The sequence below is a fragment of the Pteropus vampyrus genome, unplaced genomic scaffold, assembly GCF_000151845.1.
Source record: "Pteropus vampyrus isolate Shadow unplaced genomic scaffold, Pvam_2.0 Scaffold84, whole genome shotgun sequence".
Lineage (NCBI taxonomy): Eukaryota > Metazoa > Chordata > Mammalia > Chiroptera > Pteropodidae > Pteropus > Pteropus vampyrus.
In genome coordinates, this window is record NW_011888865.1 from 3,360,013 (window position 1) to 3,371,444 (window position 11,432).

An 11,432-nucleotide genomic window follows, 5' to 3' on the forward strand; every position below is an offset into this window, starting at 1 on the left:
GCTATGGAGAAAAATAAAGCAGAAAAAGAGAAGAGGGTATGTGGGTATCATTTGAGTAAAAAAAGAGATAAAGGAGCAAGCCATATGGATACTTAGGAGAAGAGGGTTTTAGACAGAGGGAACTGCAAGTACAAAGATGCTGAGGCACAAATGTGTCTGGCAAGTGTTTGGAGAACACAAAGGAGAGGACTGAGCTAGGGGAAGAGGAGTGCACGCTGAGGCAGGCAGATCACAGGGTCCAGACTGTAGATAGTTTGGAGCTGTAAAGCAGATGCCTTTTATTCTGCAGGAGAGAGGAAAGCACTGAAGAATGGTGAGCAGATGAAAAGCATGAAATGACAGGAGTAAATGGTTAACTATGGCTACTGCACTGAGGAATGACTTACAGGAGTCGAGGTTGGAAGTGGGGAGTTGATAATCTAGGCAAGAGATAGATAATGATTTAACCAAAGTGACAGTGGTGAAGGCGGTAAATGCTGATTGTTTTATGGATATATTCGAAGATGAGATGATAGATGGGATATAGATTATGATATGACTCAAACACGACTCTCAAACTTTTGGGTTGAATTATTGAAAGTATGAAGTTGATCTTAGCTAAGATTGAGAAGACTTTTCGAGGTGAAGGTTTCATGGAAGTAGATCAAATTCTGACAAGTTTGAGATGTCTGTTAGACAGGTATGTTAGGTAAGTAGTTGAATATATGAGACTGAAGTTCCAGGGGTGGTCAGGGCTGAGATTTAACTTGTACTTGAAATTCTGTACACCTCCACCAGTTTCACTTTTCAAAGATCTGTTTTCACCCTATCGTTTTCATAATTAAACACTTTCAGGAACCCACTACTGCCTACAGCAGGTACCCAAAACTGAAGATGCTGATAACATCTTATGTCACACATATGAGATTTAAAGTAATTTGAACTACTTCCCAACAGTTATGAATTGGAAGATATCTAATAAAACAGATATTGGAATGTCTTGAAAACTCATAACATTCAGAAATACGAGGTCCACATTATATAAATAAAGTTTAGGAGTTAGTTTATTTGACCTGACCAGTACCAAACACACAATATAAAGAAAAAAAATTGCTGAGATGCTATTCCTTTAGCATTGTTTTATATCACAAAAACACTGCCTTAAATTTGTGTTTTTATATTGGTTTTATGAAAATAAGTCTAACAAAATATTTGGAATTCGGTAAAATTTCTGTAATTTTATTTTAAAAGAATTTCTTGCTATTGATCAGTTCTTCTTATAGTAAAGCTCTTATGAATGGTTATCTAGAATCCCATGTTTGTTTCTTTGCATTAAAATACCCTTAAACAGACTTGGCCTTGTTGTATTGCATCCATCTAGCTGTATGTGAAGTTGTGTCGAGAAACGAAATGGGAGCCAGGATTATGGGAAAGCTCTGGTCCCATTTCCTAGGGTGGTCCAGTACTGGGAACAGATTTTTCAGAAGCTTCTGAAAGATGAACAAGTGTTTGCCAGGCAAAGCTCATTTATTTTACCCCTGGGCTCCTACGTAATTTTCAACGTTGCACACTTTGATCTACAGGTTAAAGGCTAACCCTTAGATAGAGATCAGAGTCTTGCCCAAAACTATGCCTTGTAAGGCTCTGCTAAATTCTGTTTCTTACTCTCATTCATACTCACTTCATGGCACCCTCACTGGGACATACCCTCCCCTTTATTCTCTACCTAAATTCTACCTATTCTTTAAGGTTGTACCAAACCTTACCTTCTTGGATCCTTTTCTGACTACTTGGCCCCACATTCAACTCCTTCTCCCTCTGTACTTACAGAGCACTGACACTGTATTACTTGCTTGCCCTGCCTTGTACTGTTTTTTATGTGCTGCAAACCTCTGCAGCCTGCATCCCTAATTATACTGGAGACTCTCTAAACCCACATGGAATTACTCAATTACTGTCCCCTTATGTCTCCATAGTACATACACTCTGAAAGGTTCTTAGTCTATGCTCACAAAGAGCTTGCAAAATAGAATAGAACTGGTAATAGGTAATACAAGTACTCGTTACATAATGAAGTAACAATTAATATTGACTTATTATTTGTGAGAGGGAACCCCAGAAGGGAGAGGAGTGGACTGAATAAAGCAAGATCTCTGACTCAACTCATTTACTTTTGATGCCTACTAAACTTCTGCTCGTTCTCAAGATTCACTCTGAAAAAATCTGTTCCCAATTCAGAACCACCCAAGCTCTTTGTGCAGTTTCTTTAGTTCCCCATAAACAATGACTCTCATTTCATCTTACCACTGGTCATCTTTTATAGGCAAATCTTACCTATATTCAACAAGAAGGTAAAGCTAGATGCAGGCAGTTTCAAAAGCTGAAAATGAGTTTCTACATTGTACAAGATAAGTTTTTCATCGGTCATCTTGAGAGAGCAGATTTATGCAAGGCTGATGAGAAAGAAAGGTTAAATAATGAATCGGGATAACATAGACTTCAAAAAGTAGAGACTCAGAGCAAAAAGTAATAATTCTAGTTTCTCTCAGACATTTGAAATGATTGATTCTCCTCCTCTTAAACGCTTTTCCCTTTGCTTTCAAAACCTGCCTTTGCTTGGTTCTCCTCCTACATGGTGATTTTCCTTTTCTTTGCTGACTCCACAGTCATTTCATTAAATTATGTAACAAATAACTCGTGGCAAGTTCTGCTAAAAATCACGAAGGAATAACTCATGGAAAGTTCTTCTAAAAATCACGAAGGAATAACTTGTGGCAAGTTCTGCTAAAAATCACGAAGGATATTTAGAGAAGTACAAAATAACTGATGTATTGCTAAAGGGAGGAGTGCTAGAAGGGAATAAAGAAAAGATGCATGAAATTCAAGGGAGGAAGTTACCACTGGAATGAGAGAATTAAGGAAATCTATGCAGAGAGTTGCCCTTTCAGATGGGTCTTAAACATGAGGTAGGATTTGGATGTGTGGAAATAAAGGGAAGGGCATGTGAACCAGCAAGAAGAGCAGGAGCAAAGGCAGAGGCAATAAACATGGAGCATGAGTAGGAATAGCAAGGAGTTCAAATGGCCAGATTTTAAGCCTCATAATGGAGGGTGAGGGGCAATTATATTAGGAATGCTATTTGAAGCCAGACTCTGGATGACTCTGGGTGCCCATAGGGCTAGGTGCCTACCAAATTCGATTACTTTTGTGCCCAGTTGCTAAAAAACAGTTATTTATTATTCAAATCTCATCATTAATAAATCAAAAAAGCCTGCATTATAATCCCAGTTCTATCATTAACTAGGATGATGGGCCTGAGAAACTAATGTGAACCTTCTTTTCAAAGCATAGCTCCTCATCTGTAAAATAAAGGATTTGGTTTGATGAGCCCCCTAAGTTTTAACTCTGTGAAAATGACCTTTCAAGAAGCAATTACTTCATATACTGTATCTAAAAATCATAAAGATACAGTTTGGTCATTTGACCTCCAAACAAATGATATTTCACTCCAAATTTTGAAAACTTCATTAAATGAACAGTTTTTAAGAATGGTCTTTAAGGTCACTTCTCAGTTTTTATGGTGAAAAAAATAATAGAATGCCACCTTAAGTGATTATCATATTTACTGATTCTAAAATGTATGCATTTTTATATGTCGATGTTCATAAAATTATGAAATCTTTCAAGCATGAACAAAGTTTATAAATTTTGTTTTATTGAAGAATTTTTACAATAATATATCTTAATTAAAACAATAATGAACTAGGTGACTGAAAAACTTTATTGAACAAATACTCATTGAGCACCAACTAGCAAGTACCAAGTACTATCCTAGGACCTAGGTTACACTGTGGAGGGAAAAGACATTCCAACGCAGTAGAAGAAAGTCTAATCTGAGGTAAGCATGGGATGTTATGGGAACAGAGAAACAATGTCTCCCTCAGTCACAGGGGTTCAATGGAGACTTCTTGAAGGAAGTGAGATTCTGAAAGTGATGGGGATCCACTGAAGGATGCCAAACTAGAATACCTAATTGGAGAATGATACTATGCTGAGATGTCTCACCCTTGTGGATTACAAACTGATGGGTGAGAAAACTTGAGGAAGGGATGGGTATTTAGGAAGCTGCTACAGTAGTTCAAATGAGTGGTAAAGACCCGGCTACTAAAAAAAGGAATAAAGTTATTTTTCAAGATAGGATTTGATTAACACCCGAGGGAGTGGGGAATGGTGGAAGTTAAAACCTGAGTTATTGTCAAAGAGTAATTTAAGATCATATAATTTCTTAACCAAATTCTCAAACAGCTGAAAAAAATTAATTAGTGGAACTCAATCCTTTGGAACCTCAAACAACAATTACAGATATGACCTTGTCTAGTAGAGGGAGACTACTCTAGAACACCAACCTAGAAGATGAGGATCTTCCCTTGACAGAATAAAACTGATTTCTACCCCAGAAGTGGTAGGGCCACCATATCCTTCCAGGAATTTGCATCTCAGAATCAAAGAGAGTGAAAGAAATAAAAAGAGTTCTCTCAATGGTTTGAAGGCTTTGCAGGATTCCCCAAAGTTAATCATGAGAAGAGGGGAAGAAAGGCTTCTAAGCCTACCAGGAGACAGCTATTCTCAAAACTTTTTCAGGTGTGCAATGATTCTAATGTCAACCCCAGTGACTGCTGAACACCAAACCACTTTTATTGAACAACCAGTATGTAACAAGCACCATGGTCTACTTACACTTGGCCCAGTTTCCTCACCTATAAAACTGGAAATAGCAAGACCCAGTTCCTAGAATTACTGTAGTGTTTAAACTGCAAAGATTGCCATGACAAACTGATAAATGGAAGGAATCGTCACTCTTAATCGTTAGCTTAGCATACATGTTCCATCTTGACTCGCTGCTTCATTTCACCAGCTCTCTCCTCACACACGGTGATCTCTAGCTAGGCCAGATCGCCCACAGTCCTCATGGTGCCTTCTCACCTCCATGCCATGGTTGAGGTAAGCCCCCTTTTTCTACCTTCTCTTCATGCCTGCCACTTCCCATTCAGAGTGCTTTCAAAACAGTAATTAAATAATTATCTCCATGATTATCTCTTAAAATCTTTATACCCTACTAGACTATCAGATTCCACAAGAGCAAAAATTATTCCATTTCGTTTCCCCTAAATCTCTCTGCTTATTGAGTGAATGAATAAGTTTTTCCAGGTAAGATCTTATACCTCTTAAATCATCAAGTTTTAAAACTATTTGGATACAATGCAGTAAAACAAAAACAATATTTAATGAGACCCTCTGACCCTCAATGAGAGTAACTGTGTTCCTGACAAGGCCACATTGAGACAGATCCTGGGTTTCCTTTTGACATGGCCAAGCCTCAAGGACTCCAGTCACTTTTCACTAGCTCAGACCCCACAAACTCCTCCCTCAATAGCTCCATGACTTAGAATCTGTCCTCCTCCTAGTCATCAGCCCTCCTATTACCTCACCCCACCACTTCAATTCTTCTCATCATGATATCTATAATCTACAAGCAATTGGAAGCCACTAAAACAACATCCTAGGAAGATAAACTTGACCTTGGTACACATAAGAACTAGAGGAAGAGGAGACCAGAACCAGCCAGCTGGCTATGACAGCAGAACAGTTAAATCATAATAGTCCCTGGTTGAGGGCAGTGAGTGGCAAGAGAGGCATAATCACAATCTGACTTGGAGACTGATGGTGTGGGAGAATCAAAGGAGAAAGAGAAAAGATGACAGAGGTTTCAAGTCTAAGTGACTAAGACAAAGGTAGTATAGTTAACACAAACTAGAAAGTCCAGTGTGTGGGGAAAGATGTCCAGTTTAGACTTACAAATAGTATCCTTTACTACTTAACTCATTAAGTGGGTTGATTGTAGATATTCTCTATTTGTATTCCTTTGTTGTCATTGTTTTCTTTTGTACTTTCCAATTTTGCTACATTGAGCATATGCTACTTTATTAATAATTAAAAAAAATCCTGTTTTTTTATGCAACTCTGCTATGACATATTGATCTTACAAGATAAGTGAGATATCATAAAGAAGATGCTCGCACGAAGGCAGAACTGTAGGTTTGAAGCTCATAAGTGCTGCTTCTTCCCAATGCCCTCCTCTCAAAAGACTTAGCTTTCTTTGGTCAGGCTACTATGTGCTCTCCTGTCAGAATTAGTCCTCTAAAACCTAGATGAGGGGACATGTCCCACATGCCTAATGTACATGCATCTATGATAAATGGAGATGCTAATGATTGGCCTGCAAGAAGCCCTGAGGAGTTTCCCCACACCTCCCTACTTTGAAAGTTCATTGTTTTGCTCCATGTATACATTATTTACCCATAAGCACATATCATGTTAGTCCGTGTGGTATTTAGAAAATCTATAATTATCCAGGCAAGAAACAAGGCAATAAACTGCCCATTGCCCAACAGAGAGCGGCCACTATTTGATGTGCTTTTCTTTCTTTTGCCTGACATAGTAGTCACCAAATTTAGCTCTTTCTGCATATCTAGATCTATTACATTGATATTTAAGACCCTTCTTCTAAAACTCCTTGGAGAAGTACAGTATTTTGAAATAGATACTGAAGAGATGATCAAGTCCAAACTCTTCCCTCAGTTGAATTCACAATGTGGAAGTATCTTCCAATCTGTAAAGTAACACACCACTGTGACCCAGATGAATCTCACAGCCACTGGTGTGAGGAGTCAGTGTTCCAGGGCTCCTGACTCTCTGCCCATATATATGCGTGCTAGAATACATATAATGTTGGCATTAAGCAGACCGTCCGTTCCTATTCAACTCTGCCACTTGCTAGCTCTTGCGACCTTGGGAAAGTCCTTCACTTCACTGACTCTTGATCTTCTCTAATATAAAATAGGGTTAACATAACCTGCTCTATCTATACCCTCAGTTATGCTGAGAAAATTAAGCAGGAAAATGTATGTAAACGTAATTTGTAATAATAATTAAAACAACAAGAGTAATAGCTAACATATATTCAGCATTTATTACATATGAGGAACAGCTTGACATGAATTAATTCATTTCATTCTTTTAAAAATTCTAAGATGCAGATTCTGCTATTGCCCCTGGTTTATAGACAGGAAACCATGACAGGGAAGTTAAATAATTTGCCCAAGTTGCTTGGAATAAGAAGTTGAAATAAACTACCACATACTACTTGGGCACAGTGAGAATATACTAAAACTGATAGAGATGGCAAGAGATAAATAATACAAACATATAATATCACAGAAAAATCAAACAATTGCCATTTTATACATGGGACAGCTGAGGTCCAGCAAAGTTTCATGGCTTGCCCGATGTCAAGTGTTATATATTTAGAATATCTATAATTTAGAATATGTCTAAAGTATTCTATTTTTAAATTGTGAGAAGTAGAGCGAAGCTGTTAGGAACCTGGGTGCTGAATTCAATGGCCAAGTTTTAAATTCCAGTACTACCACTTAAACAGCTATTGTACTGAGATATTAAAAACTAAATATGTGTGGACAATTGTAATAAATGGTTAAGAAATGTTAGCTACTATTACTCTGTTCCCATTCCTTCAGCTAGGTCTCAAAGCACATCAAGAGTTCTAGAGAAAGTTGTTTAGTTCTCTTTGAAAGTACTAATAGAGTAATTATAGTATTAGAGATTAGAGAGGAGTAGGAAAAAAAAAATCTCAAGTGTGAACTTTTTGTTTACTTTTTTCTGATAAATCTATAAAAAGAATTGAACCTATAACCAAGAATCAAATTTTCAGAAATACATTTACATTCCATCTCCTTCTACTGTCTTCACAGTGGGACTGAATATTATCTAAAAACCAATCAGCCATAGGAAGGAGAAGGCAAAGATAACCCTTCCACTGAAAAAGTAACTCCTTTAAAGGGGAAGAAGGCATAAGCCTTGTAGATCGCCTATGCACCAAGCACTCACAAGACTATAGCCATAAAGAACATAGCTTGATTCCAAGCCAGACAGAACTAGGTCAGCTCTGGCTCTACCACTTATTAGCTGTGTGGCCTTGGGCAAAGTAACTCAGTTTTTCTCATTTTATCAAGAGCTTCTAAACCCAGAGCTAGCCCAGCTTCTCCTTTAGGGTAGAATCACTGGGACTCAGGGAGATGGCTGTCTCCTACAGAGTTTGTGGGATTCATCGCACTGGGTTCAAGGTCAAGTTCACAAGCCCTGAAAGGTACTTTCTGGTGTCTTTCAGGATCAGACTGGCGAGTCTAAGTGGCTATATGATATATATCATAGGAGTTTGTTGGACAAATGGGGCCCGACTTGGCATTGAACCAAATGAATATTGAGACTGAGCTAAGATTCCCTCTATAGAAAATGGATCTGATATTCCATCAGGACACGCAGATCTCTATCTCATCTATACTCCCAACTCTCTCAAAGTGAGGCCCAATAGCCTTCACTACCTGTTGCTTCCAGATATACACCAGAGTTGAACACAAAGGAGAGAGAGAAGCATTCTTATGTTTGAAGAGACAAGTTGAATTTGAAAGTACAATAAAGTAAACTTAACTGACTGAAGTGTGGGTGGACAGCTGAGGCTGGATTTCACAGGTACTCACTCCTTACGGGGTACCTATGAAGCCTGAAACATGTCAGTACTATGCTCCAGACATCCCAGAGTGGCCTAGCTTCTCCCAACCAGCTTTGCCTGCTGCCCAACTTCTAACTCAGCCTACAAGGCCTTTAGGCTGGAGGCTGCCAGAGAGAGGTTACCATAGAACATCAGAGCTCTGGGACAAAGGAGCTCCCCTACTGAGATGATGCACACGGCCATATCTGTAGAACTGACTTTCCCAGGCTCCTCAGACTTCTTGTCTACACAGGCTTCTGTGACTGTAGCCTTTACAGCAACCTTTGTCCAGAACCATGTCTCAGGAGGCATTTCTAAGTTTAGGAGTTAAATTGCTCATGACAGTGTGTTGTAATATGAGTAAAGCTAAAAAACGGTGCTGTTTTGGAACAGATTATATGGATAACATAGAAATCATCGTTTATTAGGATTTAATCACACATTTATATCATATCCTCCTTGCCTAGCATTTATACATGCTCAAAAAAATAAATAATAGCTAGTGTAACAATAATCCTGGTTGCTCTCCTAAATAGTAGGTACTGTCACCTTTCGATGGCATTTCTTGGTTACTCATCTCTCATTGGTTGGGAGAAAGCATTCTGCTTATTTACAGATAAAATAACTGAGACCAAGAAGTTAAGGAACTTGCCTAAAATCACCCAGGACATATGGACTAAAACAAGGACTCAGACAGAGAGGCAATTTGACTCTGGAATTTAGGCTCTTAGGCACTGAGATCCATGGACATTATATAACATGCCTGAAGTCACATCCTCACCTGCATTTGACACAAAAGTCTAAATTACAGCTGTACTCCTTCCAAACAGTAAGTTACTTCTAAATCTGAGTCCTGGAAACTTCTCTCATCTGAAAGAGTTTTCAGACACTAAAATCCAGCAACGAAGTGTACAGACTCATAGTGCATTTTTTTTTAAATGAAAAGTCCAATCAGATAGTGGCTGATGATATACATCTTCTGGCCTCTGATAACCCCTGTGCTACCAGCACTGCTGAAGATGACTCTGAATGCATGAATCTGTCCACACGCCAAGAGTTTTATCATAAGACCTGGCAGCTGATGATTAAAGAGGCACTGGAGTCCCTAGAACCAGAAATGCCCTTTCAAAAATTTTCCACATTTGTTCTTGCTTCAAGCCATGATAAAATGTTTCCAGTCAACTGCACCGGCTAAAACGAACCTATTTTCTGAAAGAGAATCAGCTAATTTGGGTCCAGCACTTAAAAATGTTCTTGAAGCCACAGCCTATGAAACAAAGGTGAAGTGGGAATGTTTGAAGTGGTTCATCCCAGAATCCCAAAGAGCCTGAAAACTTCTGAGCAGGAAGATTCCTGAGCTGTCATTGTCGAACCTCTCTCCACTTAGCTGGGATGCACTGAGCAGAAGGGACTTGTCTAAATCCACTGAGCAAAAACGAGTGGCGGAGCCAGGATCTATAATGAGGGGTTGGGCATATCCAGGTTGCAAATAGCCTCAATCCAGGGACTCAGTCTTGGAGTGGACGCTTTGCATCCTCACATCTGACTGTGCCTAACTCTAAGTACAAACTCTCAGAATCAAATTCCGATGTCAAACATTGTGGAGAAGCTTCTCTTTTTCCAGGCCTCTTAATGAAAACTTTAAAGTCAAATGAAGAAATTTCACGGTTAATGTCGTAAACCTTTAGACAAAACTGGCCCTAAAATATATACACAAATTCCTTCTAATAGAGAGCCAGAGAGAGAAAGAGAAAGAATACTTTGACCCCCATATGTACACAGAAACGTCTTGGGCTTCCTCAAAACAGAGAACCTCAAATTCGCTTAACTGAGGGTAGAACTGGGGGTGGAGAAAGTTGGAATAAAGTGAGCGGTTGAAGATAGGAATTGGTAAATTCCTCTTGCGTGGAACTCTCCCAGTTCCCGCGGTGAGCCCGTCTAGGGGCTTCCCCTAGGTCGGCCCAGGCATGGAAGGGCGGGCTCAACTCTCAGGGTCGCGTCACCAGTAGGGTTGCCCGCGCCCGGAAAATGAGAACTGAATGCAACTCCAGATAGGTCTCCCTTTGCGTCCCTGGGGAAGGCCCGCGCTGGGCAGAAAGATCCCACCGGAGGGCGCGGGAGGGAGTCAAAGCAACAGCTCCACGCGCCAGAGTATGCGGTGGAAGTTTCAGCGAGAGCTAGAAAGATTTTTTGTTTTCTTTGAAACCAAGTTTCCAACCCACTAGGAAAAGTTTCATTCGGCGCAGCGCCCGGGAGACCTGGCTTTCCTCTTGGCTACAGCACGCTTCCGCGGGACCCGAGACCAGCCGCAAAGCGCTCCCGCCCCTGGCCTCCTCCCTCAATGCTCACCTGCGATGTCCCAGAGCTGCAGGCGCACCACTGTCTCCGGGTCCCAGTGAAGCACCTTGAGCGCGAAATCCACGCCGATGGTGGCCCGGTAGTGCGAGGAGAAGTTCTGGTGCACGTAGCGCTTAATGATGCTGGTCTTGCCCACGCCCAGGTCACCGATTACCAGCAGCTTGTACAGGTGCTCCTTGTTCGGGGCCTGCATCCTAGCTGCCCGCCCGCCTTGCTGTGCCTTGCCTGCCGGGCCGGGAAGCACAGCCGGGGCCTGGGCGGGAGAGAGACTCGCGGAGCGCGAGTGCAGGCGCTGGGGAAAGGAGGTAGCGGGGCGGGGGCCGAGGGGCGGAACTCCACCCCGTCCTCCTGGAGAAACGCCCAGACAAGCGCGCAGGGGTTAATCCTTCTTCCTATCCGGAGCTGTGCAGACTGGAGGGACTCCCGAGGACTGGAAAGCAAGGGACTCTGCAACAGGTTTAATACCTGT

At 40.7% G+C, this 11,432-nt stretch overlaps 1 protein-coding gene across 1 annotated transcript in view; it reads right to left on the minus strand.

Annotated features, from left to right (window-relative positions):
• Nucleotides 1-11,159, minus strand: part of RAB38 (RAB38, member RAS oncogene family) — a 45,665-nt gene extending 34,506 nt beyond the window's left edge. The window contains exon 1 of the mRNA XM_011363275.2: nt 10,955-11,159. Within this exon, the coding sequence (XP_011361577.1) occupies nt 10,955-11,156 (202 nt within the window). The 5' untranslated portion in view covers nt 11,157-11,159. The remainder of the gene's footprint in view (nt 1-10,954) is intronic.
• Nucleotides 11,160-11,432: the final 273 nt, after the last annotated feature.